This window comes from Bombina bombina, chromosome 9, assembly GCF_027579735.1.
Source record: "Bombina bombina isolate aBomBom1 chromosome 9, aBomBom1.pri, whole genome shotgun sequence".
Taxonomy (NCBI): Eukaryota; Metazoa; Chordata; class Amphibia; order Anura; family Bombinatoridae; genus Bombina; species Bombina bombina.
In genome coordinates, this window is record NC_069507.1 from 103532743 (window position 1) to 103555461 (window position 22719).

At 37.7% G+C, this 22719-nt stretch overlaps 1 protein-coding gene across 1 annotated transcript in view; it reads left to right on the top strand.

Moving 5' to 3' along the window:
- SERPING1 (serpin family G member 1) overlaps window positions 1–22719 on the top strand; it is a 76910-nt gene that overhangs the window by 23317 nt on the left and 30874 nt on the right. The window contains exon 6 of the mRNA XM_053692286.1: window positions 8919–9061. Within this exon, the coding sequence (XP_053548261.1) occupies window positions 8919–9061 (143 nt within the window). The remainder of the gene's footprint in view (window positions 1–8918; window positions 9062–22719) is intronic.

Here is a 22719-nt window from a genome sequence, read left to right on the forward strand (position 1 = left end):
GGTTTTTTTTTCAGCTCAAACAGCCCCATTGTTTCCTATGGGAGAATCGTGCACGAGCACGTTTTTGATGCCGGCCGCGTCCGTAAGCAACTCTGGTATCGAGAGTTGCATTTGCGGTAAAAATGCTCTACGCTCCTTTTTTGGAGCCTAACGCAGCATTTGTTTGAACTCTCGATACCAGAGTTAAATTTATGGTGCGGCCAGAAAAAAACCCGCGGAGCGTTAACAGCCCTTTTACCGCCGAACTCTAAATCTAGGCCTATGAATCCACTCCATCCTCTCTGTACAGAAAAAGTTGAAATCAATTAAATGATATACAGTATGGGGCCTATTTATCAAAGGTCTTGCGGATCTGATCTGACAGTGCGGATCAGGTCCACAAGACCTCGCAGAATGCGGAGAGCAATACGCTCTCCGCATTTAACATTGCGCTAGCAGCTTACAAGAGCTGCTGGTGCAACGCCGCCCCCTGCTGACTCACGGCCTGCCGCCAGCAGGGAGGTGTCAATCAACCCGATCGTACTCGATCAGGTTGATTTCTGGCGATTCCTGTCCGCCTCATCAGAGCAGGCGGACAGGGTTATGGAACAGCGGACTTTAGACCGCTGCTTCATAACTGGTGTTTCTGGCGAGTCTGAAGACTCGCCAGAAACACGGGCCCGCAAGCTCCGTTCGGAGCTTGATAAATGGGCCCCTATGTGTGTATTTGTAAATATCTTTAGATAGTGCTGTCAGGTGCACACACACTCCTAACTCATAAAGTCAAAACCAGGTTGCATATATGAGGCAAATCATTTATCTAGCACTTAGTGGATTTAAGTAAATGATGTAGTTTATTGCTTTACATATGCTTATGCCAAAATCTAAAATGAAAGTTAAGTTTAACAGTTGCAAAGAATTTAAATCTGTTCAGGTAATTTATATGGTATGTGCTTTTCTTTTTTCTTAAATTGATGTCAACAATCAATTAATTAAATAAAGTGTATTCCTTTTTACCAGCTGCGATCTGTCCTTTCAAATGCTTTTTTTTCATACAGGTGGTGAGAGTCCATGATCCATTAGTCCTGGGAATTTCTCTTGTCTACCACTAGAAGAAGGCAAAGATTCCCCAACCCCATGAGCCATATAAAACCCCTCTACCTCACACATACCTCAGTCTTTACTTTGCCTCCGCTGGAGGTGGTTTGAAGAATGAAGATGTGCATTTGATTCTTCAGAGAGAGGGGTTTTCAGTCTATATTGAGGCCTGGTTTCCTCTCAGAGTACAGTGCTTGCTAGAGAGATGTATATGGGGTATGGTTTGTGGTTCTTTGTTCACCTTTCTACCATTATTATGTGTGCTTGTGGTAAAAAAGCTGAGGTGCCTTCTCCATCTCATTATGTGACTCATGTTTTGAATTATTAATGCAATCAGACCAACCTAATGCTTTTTATTTGGGTATTAATGCACATTCTGTTCATTACAGGAGAATGTTGATAATGTTTTACCTACTGTGAAAATTGTTATCAAGACTGCAGTATCTGAGGCACTGACTGCTCTTTTCTACCTTTAAACAAGGTCAGATTAGATTTTCCCTTTCAAGTTCTATGTGCCCTGAAACCAGGGATACTGTTATGTCTTCAGATGGTGAAGTTTTCTCTTGTGATGAGGAATCTTCAACTGATGTTGAACCTGATATTTCCTCTTATTTGTTAATAGAGGTTTTAATTATTTTAGGGGTTAACAATCCTAAAGTTTCAAATGATAAGCCTTGTAATCAATTAAATTCAGTTTTTAAGACTGTTGTTAATCTCCCTGAGTTTTTCCCTATTCCTGATGCTGTCTCTGACATGATTTCTAGTGAATGGTCTAAGCCAGGTAATTCATTTACTCCTTCTGCAAGGTTTTAAAACCAGTTCCCAAGGTGGAAGGGGCCATTTACACTCTGGCTATATGTACTACTATTCCTTTGGAAGACAGTACTTCTTTAAAAGACCCTTTAGAAAAATTAGAGTCCTTTCTACAAGCAAAGTATTTGCTCAGGCCAGCTATTTCTATCGCTGATATGGCTGCTACTTAGGGATGGGTGAATGTGTTTATATTCAAATTCGAATGTTAGAACAAATGTTATTGTAGAAATTTGATTTACATAATAGAATGTTGATAAGAACGAATATTCTTAAAAATTCTATTATCGAATGTTATTTACAGTCTTCAAATGTGCCATTCAAATTCGAATATTACATTTATAAAACACCGTATTAGACAAGAAATACTATTGCGAATTTGATTGTTACATTCAAATTAGAATGTAGCATTCAAATTCAAATATTAAATTTATTAAACAGTTGTAGACTAGAAATATTATTTCAAATTCAAATGTTACATTCAAATTCAAATTTCACATTCAAATTTGAATATTACATTTAAAAAACACAGTATTAGACTAGAAATACTATTTTGAATTTGAATGTGACATTCAAATTCGAATGTAGCATTCGAATATTACATTTATTAAACACAGTTGTAGACTAGAATACTATTTCGAATTTGAATGTTACATTCGAATTTGAATGTCACATTCTAAATCGAATATTACATTTAAAAAACACACCATTAGACTAGAAATACTATTTCGAATTTGAATGTGACATTCAAATTTGAATGTAGCATTCAAAATCGAATATTACATTTATTAAACACAGTTGTAGACTAGAAATACTATTTTGAATTCAAAATTTACATTCGAATTTGAAAGTCAAATTCGAATTCGAATATTAAATTTCAAAATTGAATGAATACATAGCTAAACATTCTATTATTCAAATGAATATTTTCAAATTTTATTGAAAAATTCAAAAAACGAAAATTCAAAAATAGAATGTTTAAATGTTATATAAACATTCTAAATTTGATTTAAATGAACAAATGTATCAAAATTCATTTTAAATTTGGAATTTTTAGAAACATTTGCCCATCCCTAGTGCTGCTTTAACTAACTGGTTGTCTAGCCTTTCAGAACAATGTTCTGATGACTCTGCTAGTTCTAATCTTTTTGGTTTACTCAAACAAGCCAAATCTTTGATTTGTGATGCTGTATTTGATATTATAAAAATTAATGTCAAAAGCATGTCTTTGGCAGTTCGTTTCAGGAGGGCCTTATGTCTTAAATCTTGGTCTGCTGATATGGTGTCAAAATCCAGATTATTATCTTTTTCCTTTCAGGTAAAGAAGTTGTTTGATTCTGATTTAGATTCTATCTACTGTTACTGGAGGTAAAGCAGGTTTTCTTCCTCAGGACAAAAAGCCCAGAGGGAAATCTAAAGCTTCTAATCACTTTTGTTCCTTTTATCAGAATAAGAAATAAAAATTTTACTCCTCTGCACAGAAGCAAGGTACGTATGGCTCAGTCTATTCAAGGAGGAAATATTGAAGCTTACAATTAAAGTATGTATACATCTTGCGGGGAAAACAGTATGTTTGGTGTAAATTTAAAAAGGGTTCAAGTCCTTGTTTGATCGAGCTCTTTCAACACTGTTCCTAATGATGTTTGTTAAAATAAAATTTACATAGTCACAAAAAACGGGTTAAATAAGTGTTTGAATGCAAAGATTAAAGGAACATTTTGTAAAAATTAAACTCTCATGGTTCAGATAGAGCACAACTTTGTAGCAAAACAACTTTTCAATTCAATTATCAAAATGTGCACAATTTTTATTAAATGCAAACTTTCTGAGGCACCAGCTCCTACTGAGCATATTCCAAGAATTCACAGTATATATGTGAATATATATAAATATAACTTTGAAATTTCTCTTCTACTTCTACTCATTTGAAACTCATCCTCAGTCTATTACTAACTTGAACAAATCTAAGCAGGATAAGTAATCTATCCTTACTACCTAATCTGCATGAAGGGAAATTAAATAGGATTCAGAACAAGGCCAATGAACAATCCTGTAAAAGTTCAAGCTTTTTATTTAGAATCTATCACAAGGTCTGGAAGGCCTTTATTTCTTGGTGTGTTGATCATTATTTTCCCTGGCATTCTTTCAGAATTCCTAGGATTTTGCAGTTCTTAAAGGATGGTTTGGATAAGTTTTGTGAAGGTGCAGATTTCTGCTTTTTCAGTTTTTTTCATGATATTCATGGTTTTGTTCAGGCTCTGGTCCATAATAAATCTGTAATCAAGCCAATTTCTTCTGTATGGAATCTTAACTTGGCGTTTTAACTTGGAGTTTTGCAGGCTCCTCCATTTTAACCTATGCTTAAGGTGGATATTAAACTACTTTCTTGTAAAGTGTTATCTCTTTTGGCTATCTCTTTTGCTACAAGAGTTTCTAAGTTATCTGCTCTTTCTTGTGATGCTCATTATTTTATTTTTGATCAGGATAAGGCAGTTTTATGGACTTCTTTTGACTTTTGCCTAATTTTTTTTCTTCAGACAAAATTAGCATAAAGGTTTTTGTTCTTTCCTTGTGTCCTAAATCCCAAGAGTGCTTCAGAGAGATCTTTGTATACTTTGGACGTTGTTAGAGCATTGAAATATTACATTGATGCTACTAAAGACTATAGACAAACTTCTAGTTTGTTTATTCATTTTTCTGCTCCTAGGAAAGGTCAGAAAGTTTCTGCTGTTTCTTTGGCCTCTTGGTTGAAACATTTAATTCACAAGGCTTACTTGGAGGCAGGTCAGCCTCCATCGCAACAGATTACTGCTTATTCTACTAGTTCAGTTTCCACTTCTTGGGCTTTCAAGAATGAGGCTTCAGTTGGCCAGATTTGCAAGGCAGCTACTTGGTCTTCTTTGCATACTTTTACAAAATTCAACCATTTGGATGTTTTTGCTTCTTCTGGAGCCGACTTTAGTAGGAAGGTTCTTCAGGTATCTGCTGATTTTTTTGCCTGTTTAATTTATTTTTTAAGTGCATTCAAAAAAATAATAATAATAATTTTATTGGGGTTGTGGATTTAATTTTTCAGTGAAAATTTTTTTTTAAATCCCTCCCTTTATGTAATTATTTGTGGACTCCCCAGCCTGTAGTAATGGATTGTGGACTCTCACCACCTGTATGAAAGTAAACATAATTTTTGCTTACCTGATAAATTAGTTTCTTTCATGGTGGCGAGAGTCCACGAGACCCAACCCTTATGTTTTTTAGGGTTATTTTTTCTTTAGCACATCTTTTTCCCCTGCTCCTTTTGTGACTCATTTATTTTTCTTATCTCACTTTGCTTTGCTATATGTTAGACTGAGGTGTGTGTGAGGTGGGACCGTTTTTATAGGGCTCTTGGAGTTTGGGAATCTTTGCCTCCTCCAAGAGGTAGAGAAGAATAATTCCCAAGAGTAATAGACTGTGGACTCTCACCACCATGAAATAAATAAATTCTCACTGTACAGAATGTAACCTTATCATTTACTGAACGGCTAGAAAAAGTTTTGCGAGAATTAAGAGGCTGATTATTTCCAATGGTAGAAATTGCAACATTTTACAAAATATGGTTTACAGTATGAGAAATACTTAATAGAAATATTTAAAGGCCACTACTGTAAATGAGTAACATTGCGTCCTTTTTTATGCAAGATATTAATATGCAACTCTGTTAATCTTGTTTATAAACCAAAACCTTGCGGAATTAAGAAAACACATTTTTTATAATAAACATAGGGCTAGATTACGAGTGGAGTGCTATTTAGCACTTTCACTAGAGCGCTAATTGTGCTAGAAATAAACTTTTTGCGCACTGGTATTATAACCCAATGCAAGCAAAAAAAGGCAAAATTACAATATCGCACGTGCAATAACCTATTCTCCCATAGAAGTCAATGGAGCAAAAAAGTGGGAAAAACACACTACTTGCATGCAAACGCGATCGCATAATCTCATTTGCACTAACATGACATGAAAATATGAATATTTCACATTCTAATGTTCTGCACATAGCAGAATATGTTTTTTTATTCATATAATTATATATATGAATAAATATTTGCAGATATATATAGGAATATCTATTTAAAAATACTTAGAACATATACTGATATGTGCAAAATATTGGAATGTGAATGTTTACAATAAAAAAGAATTAAGTCATGTAATATGCAACTAAAAAAGGAAGTCTTTTGAAGCTGAAAGCCCTCTAATGATGTGTGAGCTCCAGAAGCTACAGTAAAGGGATCAAGTTACCCTGTCACACACCAACACACCCTTACCATCCAGGGTGAAGATGGGGATCCTGGAGGAGAGATAGAAGAGATGGATAATCCATCAAAAGCTCCAGAAGTGGAGAAAAAAAATGTCTCACCGTGCAACTAAGAAGCAACAAGGACAATGGTTGCCTCTGCCCTGGGGACTTAGCTCCCCCTCGGGCAGTTGGTGTAATGCACTGAAGTGAAATTTCTGTGATTTTTGGAAAAACTGAGGATCAAGAAGGAGCCTGCCAAAGATTGGCTCCTTCAAAGAAGGCAAATGGTTGGTGGAGTTTGGCTATTTAAATAAATTGCAGCAAAGTGTTAATCAGGGGCGGACTGAGAAAAATCAGGGCCCAGGGCAAAAATTAGGGACGGGCCCCCAATTGTCTCACACTGACCCAAATGTATTAAAATTTATGCAAATAAATATGGTAGCCTTCCTACCCTGCCCCCCAACAGGCCCCCCAACCTCTAGGGCCAGAACCCCCAATGTCCAGGACAAGAGACAGGGCTCCCAACCTCCAGGGCCAGACCTCCCACGCTATGGTCCTCACAGTGACAGACCCCGACAGGACCCCCCACACGTTAGGGCCCCCAAGCAACAAACCCCACATCCAGGCACAAGGCCCCCACTCTGAGGCCAGGGCCTCCACTAAACACACACTTAACTCCTTAGGTAATTATAGGGTAGCTATCAACCCCAGCTTAAGCAGCACACCTGGACCCATGGAGATGCCATTTGTGGGCCCCTCTACATGCTGGGCCCTCGGTCCAGGTCCTATTTGCCCGACTGATCAGTCCGCCCCTGGTGTTAATGCATTCAGACATTTTTCAAACGCAGTATTTATTGCAAGACAATATAGTTTTTAATGTTCCTTTAATTCAGTATTTATGATGCCTGACTAATATTTCTAAAGCAATTTCTAAAGCAATTTTTTTAATTGTACTATTAATATGATCTCTTAACATGTGTGCATTTAATAATGTTATATCATTTTAAATAATTTTATAATTAGCTGCATGAGAATAGTTGATTCCATTTAAAAAAACATTTGGCATAATATAATCCTTTAGAAAAGCTTTTCAAATAATTTATTTCTATAAAAAAAGCAATTGCTTAGAGTTTAATGGTGAATTTTAGTTTGATCAAATAAAAAAAAAAAAAAAAGAATGGGGTTGTGAAATAACGATGTTTTAAAAAAAGTGAAAGAAATTGAAGGGATGAGGAAAAGAAACAAGAACAATGATTTTAAGAGGAATTGACACCAAGGAGAAGCAAGTTGTGTATTTTATAGTTTTTGGGGTTTTTTTGTGGGGGGGGGGGGTTGTTCTAAATAAAAATACAAATATTGGATTTCTGTGTGACAGCTAAAACAGTTTTCATTAAACCCATTGCTCTTTTAAGAAGAATGCTCATATGAGTTATGGTGGAGATAAAAGCACAAGATAAAAATCCTCTATTTCATAAAAGTAGGAGACATATAATTATTGTAAAGAAAATTAGCAATTCTAGGCTTTTCTTTCCCCAGAAGTATTCTGTATACATTGTTACCAATGCACCAGGGAAGACTGGGTAAGATATGCAAATTAGATATACAATATCTCATGCTTTTTGCTTCCAAGTACTTGTATAGAAAATTAGCAAATCTAGGCAATGATTCTATGGGATAGATTTATCAAGCAGCTGATGCTGCAATGTACCTCCGAAGTTTCAGGTCCGCCTGAAACTTAAAGGGATACTAAACCCAATTTTTTTCTTTCATGATTCAGATAGAGCATACAATTTTAAGCAACTTTCTCATTTGGGCCTATTAACACATTTGCTTTGTTCTTTTGTTGTCTTTATTTGAAATAGCAGTAATGTAAGGTTTTTGCTTCAGCACCTGTGTAGCGCTTGCTGATTGGTTTGCTACATTTAGCCACCAATCAGCAAGCGCTACCCAGGTGCTGAACCAAAAATGGGACGGCTCTTAAGCTTACAGTCTAGCTTTTTAAAATCAAGATAGCATGTGAACGAGGAAAAATTGATAATAGGAGTGAATTAGAAAGTTGCTTAAAATTGCATGCTGTACCTGAATCATGAAAGACAAAATTTGAGGTGGCGGAAAGCAATCATCCCGATCAGATACGATTGGGATGATTGACACCCCCTGCTGATGGCCGATTGGCTGCGAATGTGCAGGGGGCGGCATTGCACAAGCATTTCACAAGAAATGCTTGTGCAATGATAAATGCCGACAGCATATGCTGTCAGCATTTATCGATGTCGGGTGGACATGATCCGCTATAACGGATTGTGTCCTCCCGACATTTTATAAATATTCCCCTATGTCTCTTACTTTCATGAAATGGATGGGTTTAATCTCTTTCTTTTATCTCTACCATAACTCAATTAATATTTTTTTTTCTCTGGCAATACATTTTCATCAAGCAGCAAATTAATACCTATCAGTACTTGGAAGCAAAAAGCATAAGATATTGTGTATCTAATTTGCATATCTTTCCCATAGTTCCCTGGTGCATTGGTAACAATGTATACAGAGTACTTCTGAGGAAAGGCAAGCAAGGATACTTGCCTAGATTTGCTAATTTTCTATACAATACTTTTATGTCTCTTTCTTTGATGAAGAAGAACACATTCCCTGACCTGTTTGATATAGAGATCTAGTTGCAGTATCTGCAAGTGACGATTATTTAGATTTGTAAATCCCCCTAAATAGTAACGTCTCTGCCATTTGTCCCCAGGAAAGTGGCTGTCTCTCTTTAATAAAGCACACACAAGGAAGGATATCTTTTTCCGGTCATCATTAGATCCTGTGAAAGTCTTAATGATGAACAGTCACAAATATCCCGTTCAGGTTTTCAGAGATCGACATCTTGAAGCACAGGTATGTCATCGTCTGTGCTATAAGTATGTGTGTGTTGCTAGTTGTTATGATATAATGTAAATGTCACATGGTTTTATTACTTATAGAATCATCGAACTGCATTTTAAAAAGTTTTCAAGATCCATTTAAGGGACAGTAAAGTCAAACTTAAAGGGACAGTGTACCCTATTTTTTTGCCCCCTTCAATTTGTTCCCAGTGATCCATTTTACCTGCTGGAGTGTATTACATTGTTTACAAATAACTCCTTTGCCTTTATATTTGCATTTTAAATAGCTGATTTTGTCAGTGGTAAACATCTTTCAAGGTAAAGTTTGTGTTTCTAAAATTCTTTGAGGGTCCTTGCTGTACTGGTGAGACTTCTTAGATCATCTCGCCTGAGCAGTGAGCTTTAGATCATCTTGTGATTTGGTATACAGAGATAAGGTAATTAACCCCTTAATGACCAAGGACGTACGCCATACGTCCTAAAAAAAAATACAGTTAATGACCGAGGACGTATGGCGTACATCCTTGGTCTTGGAAAGCGGTGGAAGCGATCCTGATCGCTTCCAGCAGCTTTCCGGTTATTGCAGTGATGCCTCGATATCGAGGCATCCTGCAATAAGCCCCCTTGGCCATCCGATGCAGAGAGAGCCACTCTGTGGCCCTCTCTGCACCGAACATCGATGGCCGGTATCGTTGGTGGGTGGGAGTCATTCTGGGAGGCGGGTGGGCGGCCATTGATGGGCCGTGTGGAGTGGAGGGGGCGGGATCATGGACGGGATTGCCAGGGGGTGGGGGAACTTAAAGGGACAGTGTAACCTATTTTTTTGCCCCCTTCAATTTGTTCCCAGTGATCCATTTTACCTGCTGGAGTGTATTACATTGTTTACAAATAGCTCCTTTGCCTTTATATTTCCATTTTAAATAGCTGATTTTGTCAGTGGTAAACATCTTTCAAGGTAAAGTTTGTGTTTCTAAAATTCTTTGAGGGTCCTTGCTGTACTGGTGAGACTTCTTAGATCATCTCACCTGAGCAGTGAGCTTTAGATCATCTTGTGATTTGGTATACAGTGATAAGGTAATTAACCCCTTAATGACCAAGGACGTACGCCATACGTCCTCAAAAAAAATAAAGTTAATGACCGAGGACGTATGGCGTACATCCTTGGTCTTGGAAAGCGGTGGAAGCGATCCTGATCGCTTCCAGCAGCTTTCCGGTTATTGCAGTGATGCCTCGATATCGAGGCATCCTGCAATAAGCCCCCTTGGCCATCCAATGCAGAGAGAGCCACTCTGTGGCCCTCTCTGCACTGGACATCGATGGCCGGTATCGTTGGTGTTTGGGAGTCATTCTGGGAGGCTGGTGGGCGGCCATCGATGGGCCGTGTGGAGTGGAGGGGGGCGGGATCATGGGCGGGATTGCCAGGGGGTGGGGGAGGGCGCGTGCACGGGGTGGAAGCAGGTGGGAACGGCTACACTACAGAAAAAAATTTAAATTTTTAAATATAAAAGTGGGGTAAAATATAATTTCAAAACAAATCTAAGAGATCTGGGAGATGGAGGGGGGTTGTTCTTTGGGGGGGAAGCTACACTACAGAAAAAAAAAAGAAAAAGGGGAAAAAAAGCATATTTTTGGGGAAACTGGGTACTGGCAGACAGCTGCCAGTACCCAAGATGGCTCCCAGAAAGGTAGAGAGGGAGGGTTAGAGAGCTGTTTGGGGGGGATCAGGGAGGTTGGGGGCTAAGAGGGGGTCCTACACATCAGCATATGTAAATATGCTAAAAAAACATATATATTTTTTTTCAAACATACCTTTTATTTTAGTACTGGCAGACTTTCTGCCAGTACTTAAGATGGCAGTGACAATTGTGGGGTGGGGGAGGGAAGAGCGCTGTTTGGGAGGGATCAGGGGATCTGATGTGTCAGGTGGGAGGCTGATCTCTACACTAAAGCTAAAATTAACACTGTAAATAATTTATTTCAGTGAGAAGCCTAAAATTGTGAAAAAGTGAACGATTTTTTTTTATTTGATCGCATTTGGCGTTGAAATGGTGGTATGAAATAAACCAAGATGGATCTAGATCAATTCTTGGGGTTGTCTACTACACTAAACTAAAGCTAAAATTAACCCTAGAAGCTCCCTACATGCTCCCTAATTAATCCCTCCACTGCTGGGCATAATACACTTGTGGTGCGCAGTGGCATTTAGCGGCCTTCTAATTACCAAAAATCAATGCCAAAGCCATATATGTCTGCTATTTATGAACAAAGGGGATCCCAGAGAAGATTTTACAACCATTTGTGCCATAATTGCAAAGGCTGTTTGTAAATAATTTCAGTGAGAAGCCTAAAATTGTTAAAAAGTGAACGATTTTTTTTATTTGATCGCATTTGGCGGTGAAATGGTGGCATGAAATATACCAAGATGGCCCTAGATCAATTCTTGGGGTTGTCTACTACACTAAACTAAAGCTAAAATTAACCCTAGAAGCTCCCTACATGCTACCTAATTAACCCCTCCACTGCTGGGCATAATACACGTGTGGTGCGCAGTGACATTTATCGGCCTTCTAATTACCAAAAAGCAATGCCAAAGCCACATATGTCTGCTATTTCTGAACAAAGGGGATCCCAGAGAAGCTTTTACAACCATTTATGCCATAATTGCACAAGTTGTTTGCAAATAATTTCAGTGAGAAAGCTAAAGTTTGTGAAAAAATTTGTGAAAAAGTGAACATTTTTTTTTATTTGATCTCATTTGGCGGTGAAATGGTGACATGAAATATACCAAAATGGGCCTAGATCAATAATTTGGGATGTCTTCTAAAAAATGATATACATGTCAAGGGATAATTAGGGATTCCTGAAAGATATCAGTGTCCCAGTGTAACTAGCGCTAATTTTGAAAAAAAGTGGTTTGGAAATAGCAAAATGCTACTTGTATTTATTGCCCTATAACTTGAAAAAAAAGCAAAGAACATGTAAACATTGGGTATTTCTAAACTCAGGACAAAATTTAGAAACTATTTAGCTTGGTTGTTTTTTGGTGGTTGTAGATGTGTAACAGATTTTGGGGGTCAGAGTTAGAAAAAGTGTGTTTTTTCCATTTTTTATATATTTTTTATAGTAAATTATAAGATATGATGAAAATAATGGTATCTTTAGAAAAGTCCATTTAATGGTGAGAATATAATATGTGTGGGTACAGTAAATGAGTAAGAGGAAAATTACAGCTAAACACAAACACTGCAGAAATGTAAAAATAGCCTTGGTCCCAAATGGACAGAAAATGGAAAAAAGTGATGTGGTCATTAAGGGGTTAAGCATTTGTGTGTACAGAAAGTGATAAAATAAGGATATCTAATTTCCCTGCAAGCTCAATTCATTTTGATTTGGTTGTGGTGTCAAAGAACAAAAACAGCGATTTAATATACAAAAAAACCTAAATGGGAAATCTCTCATACCTTTTATACTCTGCTGCTGGTATAACAAATCATTGAAAACACATCAATGGGATAGCAATTACAGTATACTATCCAATTAAACTTTCAAGTTACTTCTATTATGAAATTTTATTTTCTTTATTGGTATCCATTGTTGACAAGTAAACCGAAGTTAGCTCATAGGAGTTTACTCTTACTCTATGGCAACAGTGTTCACAGGGCCCGATCCGATATGCAGCGTCACCCGCAAAAGCCGGCGACGCCAAATTTTGCGCTGGTTTGGTATCCTATATACGGCGTAACCTAGAAGTTACGCTCGTATATTTCTGCCTTCGGCCGTAGTTTTTTGGCCCATAGACAGGTATACCAAACCCGCGCAGATTGGTATCCAATATACAGCGTAAGGACTTACGTGGTGAAAATGGAGAAATTTTACTCCATTTTCACCTCGCCACAAATTGCAGGCGTAGTAAGCCTTACGCTGAGTATTGGAGCCCCGTAACTCCCTAAACTACCTGCAAAATAAAACCTAACACCTAACGCATGCGCAATGTCTATCTGCCTGTCAACCGCAATCCCCCGCCGCAATCCCTAATAAAATGTTTAACCCCTAAACCGCCGCTCCCGGACCCCGCCGCCAGCTACATTAAATGTCTAACCCCCTAATGTGATCCCCCTACACTGCCGCCACCTATATTAAAATTATTACCCCCTAATGTGAGCCCCCTACCCTGCCGCCACCTATTTAAACTACATTACCCCTAATGTGAGCCCCCTACCCTGCCGCCACCTATTTAAACTACATTACCCCTAATGTGAGCCCCCTACCCTGCCGCCACCTATTTAAACTACATTACCCCCTAATGTGAGCCCCTACCCCGCCGCCACCTATTTAAATTACATTACCCCCTAATGTGAGCCCCTACCCCACCGCCACCTATTTAAATTACATTACCCCCTAATGTGAGCCCCTACCCCACCGCCACCTATTTAAATTACATTACCCCCTAATGTGAGCCCCTACCCCGCTGCCACCTATTTAAATTACATTACCCCCTAATGTGAGCCCCTACCCTGCCGCCACCTATTTAAATTACATTACCCCCTAATGTGAGCCCCTACCCCGCTGCCACATATTTAAATTACATTACCCCCTAATGTGAGCCCCTACCCTGCCGCCACCTATTTAAATTACATTACCCCCTAATGTGAGCCCCTACCCCGCCGCCACCAATTTAAATTACATTACCCCCTAATGTGAGCCCCTACCCCGCCGCCACCTATTTAAATTACATTACCCCCTAATGTGAGCCCCTTCCCCGCCGCCACCTATTTAAATTACATTACCCCTAATGTGAGCCCCCTACTCCACTAAACCTAAGTCTAACCCTAACACAACCTAACGTAATTATTATTAAAATAAATCTAAATAATATTAATAATATTAACTAAATTATTCCTATTTAAATCTAAATACTTACCTATAAAATAAACCCTAATATAGCTACAATATAACTAATAATTACATTGTAGCTATTTTAGGGTTTATATTTATTTTACAGGTAACTTGGTATTTATTTTACTAGGTACAATAGCTATTAAATAGTTAATAACTATTTAATAGCTACCTAGTTAAAATAATTACCAAATTACCTGTAAAATAAATCCTAACCTAATATAATCTTAAATTACAAATACACCTACACTATCAATAAATTAATTAAATAAACTACAATGATCTAAACTATCGGCGACGCTGGAACTGAAGACCGGAGCCATGGAGCGTGGAGGATCCTCTTCATACGATCGCCGCCGTACACTGAATAGGAATTCAAGACCACAATTAAAAATGGCGTCCCTTGAATTCCTATTGGCTGATTTGAGCCTTGAAATTCAAATCAGCCAATCGGATAAAAGCTTCTTTAATTCTATTGGCTGATTTGAATAGCCAATAGAATAATAGCTATTGTCATTCTATTGGCTATTCTAATCAGCCAATAGAATTACAGTAGCTCTTATTCTATTGGCTATTCAAATCAGCTTATAGAATTAAAGTAGCTTTCATCCGATTGGCTGATTTGAATTTGAAGGCTCAAATCAGCCAATAGGAATTCAAGGGACGCCATTTTTAATCGCGTACCTTGAATTCCTATTCAGTGTACGGCAGCGATCGTATGAAGAGGATCCTCCACGCTCCATGGCTCCAGTCTTCAGTTCCAGTGTCGCCGATCTTCAGTTCTTGCATCACCGGTCTTCAGTTCCAGAGAGGACGGTCTTCAGCTCCGCGGTCATCGGTCTTCAACTCCTCCGCTCCGCCCTGGCTGGTTCCTGGAAGAAGAAGAGGTCGCCACCTGGAAGAAGACTTCTCCGCCTGGAACAGGACCTTCTCCGCCGGTCTTCAGGACAGGTAAGGACCACTTGGGGGTTAGACTTAGGTTTTTTTAAGGGGGGATAGGGTGGGTTTTAGAGTAGGGGTGTGTGGGTGGTGGGTTGTAATGGGGGGGTTGTTCTTTTTTTTTTAAAAGAGCTGATTACTTTGGGGCAATGCCCCACAAAAGGCACTTTTAAGGGCTGGTAATAGAGCTGATTACTTTTTGTAATTTAGTTTAGGGTAGGGATATTTTTTTATTTTGGGGGGCTTTGTTATTTTATTAGGGGCCTTAGATTAGGTGTAATTAGCTTAAAATTCTTGTAATTTTTTTATTTTTTGTAATTTACTGTTTGTTTTTGTAATTTAGTTTAGTGTATTTAATTATATTTTAGTTTAGATCATTGTAGTTAATTTAATTAATTTATTAATAGTGTAGGTGTATTTGTAACTTAGGTTAGGATTTATTTTACAGGTAATTTGGTAATTATTTTAACTAGGTAGCTATTAAATAGTTATTAACTATTTAATAGCTATTGTACCTAGTTAAAATAAATACCAAGTTACCTGTAAAATAAATATAAACCCTAAAATAGCTACAATGTAATTATTAGTTATATTGTAGCTATATTAGGGTTTAATTTATAGGTAAGTATTTAGATTTAAATAGGAATAATTTAGTTAATATTATTAATATTATTTAGATTTATTTTAATAATAATTAGGTTAGGGGGTGTTAGGGTTAGACTTAGGTTTAGTGGTTAATCATTTTAATATAGGTGGCGGCGGTGTAGGGGGATTAGATTAGGGGTTAATCATTTTAATATAGGTGGCGGCAGTGTAGGGGGATTAGATTAGGGGTTAATCATTTTAATATAGCTGGCGGCGGTGTAGGGGGATTAGATTAGGGGTTAATAATCTTAATGTAGGTGGCGGCGGTGTAGGGGCTCACATTAGGGGGTTATAATTTTAATGTAGGTGGCGGCGGGGTAGGGGGATTAGATTAGGGGTTAATAATTTTAATGTAGGTGGCGGTGGTGTAGGGGCTCACATTAGGGGGTTATCATTTTAATGTAGGTGGCAGCGGGGTAGGGGGATTAGATTAGAGGTTAATAATTTTAATGTAGGTGGCTGCGGTGTAGGGGCTCACATTAGGGGGTTATCATTTTAATATAGGTGGCGGTGGGGTAGGGGCTCACATTAGGGGGTAATGTAGTTTAAATAGGTGGCGGCGGGGTAGGAGGCTCACATTAGGGGGTAATGTAATTTAAATAGGTGGCGGCAGGGTAGGGGCTCACATTAGGGGGTAATGTAATTTAAATAGGTGGCGGCGGGGTAGGGGCTCACATTAGGGGGTAATATATATAATATAGGTGGCGGCGGTGTAGGGGGCTCACATTAGGGGGTGATACAGTTAATATAGGTGGCGGCGGAGTCCGGGAGCGGCGGTTTAGGGGTTAATATATTTATTGTTAGTAGTGAGAGGGGGATTGCGGATGGAGGGGTATACATGTCGGGCTATGTTTGGGAGGCGTGTTATACAGTAACGGGAGATTTAATATTTTAGTCAGTTTTTGTAGGCGGCGGCAGTTTCTAAAGTTCCGTAAGTCACTGGCGACTCCAGAAATTTGTACTTACGCAGATTTCTGGACATCGCTAGTTTGTCAGAATTATGGCACTTTAGCAACTGCCGGCGCCGTATATGTGATGTGAAACTACGGGCGGCACAGGTTTCCACGCTTGCGCCGAAACCTGCGGCGTATATCAGATCTCACCCACAATGTTTGCAACAATGTAGCATTGTTGCAAACACTACCGCCAAAGAGCGCTAAAGACATATCCAACCTCCTAACCCTACCTAGTTTTACTCCTCAAAAATAAAAAAACTGATAACAGAAGCAATTAGGATTTTTTTTATTGCATGCTTCATCTGAGTCATGACTTTAGTGTTAAATATTCAGATAATTTTCCATTGCAAAAACAAACTCTATGGCATACTGTATAGCTAATTTACAAAATCTTGGAGAGGTACATCAAGAGTTAATGAATCGGTTCAATATAATAACACAGAACTAGAAAAGATTTCTCTCTGAAGAGTTAAATTAATTCTTGCAGAATTTATTAAACCATTTCTTGTTGTTGAACACTAACTATACTATGTTTCACTCAATCAGCCCTTAATCATGCTATGGAGTGAAAGCCCAAAAAGTTGTCTATTCAGTGCTACCTTCATGGAAACTGTTTATGTATTGGGGTCTTTGTCTAGACTCTAGAGCTTGCACCAAGAAAGACAATACACGTGAGCTGGAAGGTTTGCTGTTGTTAGTAAAAGAAACCATAATTTACCCAAGCTTCTATACAATGGGCCAGATTACAAGTGACATGCTAATGATATTGTAAGTGTGATAACCAATTTTGCTTGATTGATCAATCATTAGAGGGCAAGTCCATGGTAAAGTGCGTTAACCAGTGAAGGGTTATCGTGGCCGACTCAAACGGAGCCTATACTTGCAATGATATCGTTCGCAATAATTTGTGCTGGTATTACAAGTGGAAAGTTATTGTTTGCCCTCGAGTAAAAGCCGAAACTGCACTAGAATATTTAGGGCGACTAAGTAAAGTGTCAAGGTTAAAAATAAATATTAACAAAACACATCACAACACATTAAAATAAAGTTATATATATATACATATATTTGTGTGTAGTATATGTATACATATACTATTTTAATATAAATATATCATATTAATATAATGTTTTTAAAGTGTTAAAAGGGATATGGTATATGGCAACATTTTTGATTGGGAATTGCTAAAAAAAAACAACATATATATAAATATGTAGGGGGGAGTTGAATTGTGAGGGAGGGTACCCAACACAATAAAAGTTAGCGCTGTGTTTTTCTGTTTAACTGAAATATGAGTTAGGGAACCAGGAAATGCAGCTGTAATTCGGGGTGTGTGAAGGGATTGTCTGCTCAAAAGAGAGTAGAACAATCCTGACAAACAAAAAATGGCAGGAGGAAAGAGAGAGAAACAGCGCTTATCCTAGTGGTTAATACCTGTTCTCACTAGTGGTGATAATAAGATGTTTATAAGTGAATATAGATGAATATCGGTGTACACGGTTACATGAGGACACTCTGTAAAGTAATATAGAATCACAATGTGATGTCACTTGTATTAAGAGTGGTAGTAATAACAATAATAATAAATGATTAAAAAACCATAAAGTGAACAGTCAATTCGGTTGTCTCTAATGGAGACTAGGTATCAGGTAGGTAGTAAGCAGGAAAATCTGGTAGGTATTACACTTACTAGAGCAAACCTCAATCATTTGAGGTAAGTTGCCGCCTCTTGTAAGTGTGAAACTTCCGTGGTCCTGGTGTGGCAGTAGTGGTGAAGCCAAGTGGTAGTGTCCTTCTCCTCTCAGAGTATGTGCCTTTCCCCTCTTAGAGTATGGACTTTCAGTCCTGATTTATTTTAATAATAATTAGGTTAGGAGGTGTTAGGGTTAGACTTAGGTTTAGTGGTTAATCATTTTAATATAGGTGGGGGCGGTGTAGGGGGATTAGATTAGGGGTTAATCATTTTAATATAGGTGGCGGCGGTGTAGGGGGATTAGATTAGGGGTTAATCATTTTAATATAGGTGGCGGCGGTGTAGGGGGATTAGATTAGGGGTTAATAATTTTAATATAGGTGGCGGCGGTGTAGGGGGATTAGATTAGGGGTTAATCATTTTAATATAGCTGGCGGCAGTGTAGGGGGATTAGATTAGGGGTTCATAATCTTAATGTAGGTGGCGGCGGTGTAGGGGCTCACATTAGGGGGTTATAATTTTAATGTAGGTGGCGGCGGGGTAGGAGGATTAGATTAGGGGTTAATAATTTTAATGTAGGTGGCGGTGGTGTAGGGGCTCACATTAGGGGGTTATCATTTTAATGTAGGTGGCAGCGGGGTATGGGGATTAGATTAGAGGTTAATAATTTTAATGTAGGTGGCTGCGGTGTAGGGGCTCACATTAGGGGGTTATCATTTTAATATAGGTGGCGGTGGGGTAGGGGCTCACATTAGGGGGTAATGTAGTTTAAATAGGTGGCGGCGGGGTAGGAGGCTCACATTAGGGGGTAATGTAATTTAAATAGGTGGCGGCGGGGTAGGGGCTCACATTAGGGGGTAATGTAATTTAAATAGGTGGCGGCGGGGTAGGGGCTCACATTAGGGGGTAATATATATAATATAGGTGGCGGCGGTGTAGGGGGCTCACATTAGGGGGTGATACAGTTAATATAGGTGGCGGCGGAGTCCGGGAGCGGCGGTTTAGGGGTTAATATATTTATTGTTAGTAATGAGAGGGGGATTGCGGATGGAGGGGTATACATGTCGGGCTATGTTTGGGAGGCGTGTTATACAGTAACGGGAGATTTAATATTTTAGTCAGTTTTTGTAGGCGGCGGCAGTTTCTAAAGTTCCTTAAGTCACTGGCGACTCCAGAAATTTGTACTTACGCAGATTTCTGGACATCGCTAGTTTGTCAGAATTATGGCACTTTAGCAACTGCCGGCGCCGTATATGTGATGTGAAACTACGGGCGGCGCAGGTTTCCACGCTTGCGCCGAAACCTGCGGCGTATATCGGATCTCACCCACAATGTTTGCAACAATGTAGCATTGTTGCAAACACTACCGCCAAAGAGCGCTAAAGACATATCCAACCTCCTAACCCTACCTAGTTTTACTCCTCAAAAATAAAAAAACTGATAACAGAAGCAATTAGGGTTTTTTTTATTGCATGCTTCATCTGAGTCATTACTTTAGTGTTAAATATTCAGATAATTTTCCATTGCAAAAACAAACTCTATGGCATACTGTATAGCTAATTTACAAAATCTTGGAGAGGTACATCAAGAGTTAATGAATTGGTTCAATATAATAACACAGAACTAGAAAAGATTTCTCTCTGAAGAGTTAAATTAATTCTTGCAGAATTTATTAAACCATTTCTTGTTGTTGAACACTAACTATACTATGTTTCACTCAATCAGCCCTTAATCATGCTATGGAGTGAAAGCCCAAAAAGTTGTCTATTCAGTGCTACCTTCATGGAAACTGTTTATGTATTGGGGTCTTTGTCTAGACTCTAGAGCTTGCACCAAGAAAGACAATACACGTGAGCTGGAAGGTTTGCTGTTGTTAGTAAAAGAAACCATAATTTACCCAAGCTTCTATACAATGGGCCAGCTTACAAGTGACATGCTAATGATATTGTAAGTGTGATAACCAATTTTGCTTGGTTGATCAATCATTAGAGCGCAAGTCCATGGTAAAGTGCGTTAACCAGTGAAGGGTTATCGTGGCCGACTCAAACGGAGCCTATACTTGCAATGATATCGTTCGCAATAATTTGTGCTGGTATTACAAGTGGAAAGTTATTGTTTGCCCTCGAGTAAAAGCCGAAACTGCACTAGAATATTTAGGGCGACTAAGTAAAGTGTCAAGGTTAAAAATAAATATTAACAAAACACATCACAACACATTAAAATAAAGTTATATATATATATATATATACATATATTTGTGTGTAGTATATGTATACATATACTATTTTAATATAAATATATCATATTAATATAATGTTTTTAAAGTGTTAAAAGGGATATGGTATATGGCAACATTTTTGATTGGGAATTGCTAAAAAAAAACAACATATATATAAATATGTAGGGGGGAGTTGAATTGTGAGGGAGGGTACCCAACACAATAAAAGTTAGCGCTGTGTTTTTCTGTTTAACTGAAATATGAGTTAGGGAACCAGGAAATGCAGCTGTAATTCGGGGTGTGTGAAGGGATTGTCTGCTCAAAAGAGAGTAGAACAATCCTGACAAACAAAAAATGGCAGGAGGAAAGAGAGAGAAACAGCGCTTATCCTAGTGGTTAATACCTGTTCTCACTAGTGGTGATAATAAGATGTTTATAAGTGAATATAGATGAATATCGGTGTACACGGTTACATGAGGACACTCTGTAAAGAAATATAGAATCACAATGTGATGTCACTTGTATTAAGAGTGGTAGTAATAACAATAATAGTAAATGATTAAAAAACCATAAAGTGAACAGTCAATTCGGTTGTCTCTAATGGAGACTAGGTATCAGGTAGGTAGTAAGCAGGAAAATCTGGTAGGTATTACACTTACTAGAACAAACCTCAATCATTTGAGGTAAGTTGCCGCCTCTTGTAAGTGTGAAACTTCCGTGGTCCTGGTGTGGCAGTAGTGGTAAAGCCAAGTGGTAGTGTCCTTCTCCTCTCAGAGTATGTGCCTTTCCCCTCTTAGAGTATGGACTTTCAGTCCTGATAGAGGCTGGTGGTCTGTTCCCTTCATGCTCCTGCAGGATTATGCAAAAGAAATAAAGTGCAAGGACATAGCATAAAACCGTTTAATAAAAATTAAGGTATTTAAAAAACAGACAAATGGCAACTCACATTAAAAGTCCTCAAACATAGGAGGCATGTAGATACACTTAGATACAGTTTTGATATATGAACCCAGTAGATGGTGAAGCTGTAGTTGTTATAGCATAGTCACAGTCAAGGGTTTAAATAAGTTCTTCCAAACGCCACATCAAAATAATAATAAAGTTGTGTAGAAACACCAGTTTGTTATTATGCAATATAACAAACTTGATGATGAATGTCACACAGAGGATGTTATTGTTCAAATATCAGTAACATAGAAAAACCTCCAAATGGAGATAAAAAGAATATATGTGTATTTATAATCCCTTACGCGTTTCAAAGGTTCTAATTTTCCTTCTTCCTCAGAGGGTGTTCTGTAGTGGAGTTAATTCCGTCTCCTGAGTGTGTCATATATAAATATGTGTATGTATGTATGTATGTATATATACATGTTTATATATGTGTATACATGTGTATTTATGTGTTTATATGTGTAAATATGAATGTGCACATATACATATATACACATATAAACACATATACACGTGTGTGTGTATATATATATATGTGTGTGTATGTGTATATATATATATATATATATATATATATATATATATATATAAAAAAAGAAGATGCACCCAGGTGAACAGGCTAACAATGATACTGAGCCGATTGTTCGTTCCTGTGAGTGTGCTTCTCTGTGTGTATATATATATATATATATATATATATATATATTATATATATATATATATATATATATATATATATATATACTGTATATATATACTTCAAGGAAAGAAGAGGCACTCACAGGACTTAATAGTTAATATTTTTTATTAGTATTTCAACAATAAAGATCCAGTCTCAGTCAACGTTTCGGTCCTCCCAGGGACCTTTGTCAAGACTTTTTCTTAATCCGTATGTGCGATATTTTCAGCGGTGAGAACATATGGCACATACGGATTAAGAAAAAGTCTTGACAAAGGTCCCTGGGAGGACCGAAACATTGACTGAGACTGAATCTTTATTGTTGAAATACTAATAAAAAATATTAACTATTAAGTCCTGTGATTGCCTCTTCTTTCATTGAAGTTTCTACCTATCTACAATAGAGCACCCAGGCAATTCACATATACAGTGAGTGCTTGGATCCCTGAACTGTATATATATATATATATATATTTACATACATAAACTTTTGAGCCATTTCCAAACACCTTGAAACATGCTATATTATTTTTATGCTTTCATGTTTTAATGTGTTTATATAGAAATGTTTTTAATGTTCTTCACAATTCTTTTTATTTTTAAGTAAATATTTTTACATTTATCTGTATATACAATATCTATCTATCTAAATATAATTAAATATATATTTATATATATATATATATATATATAT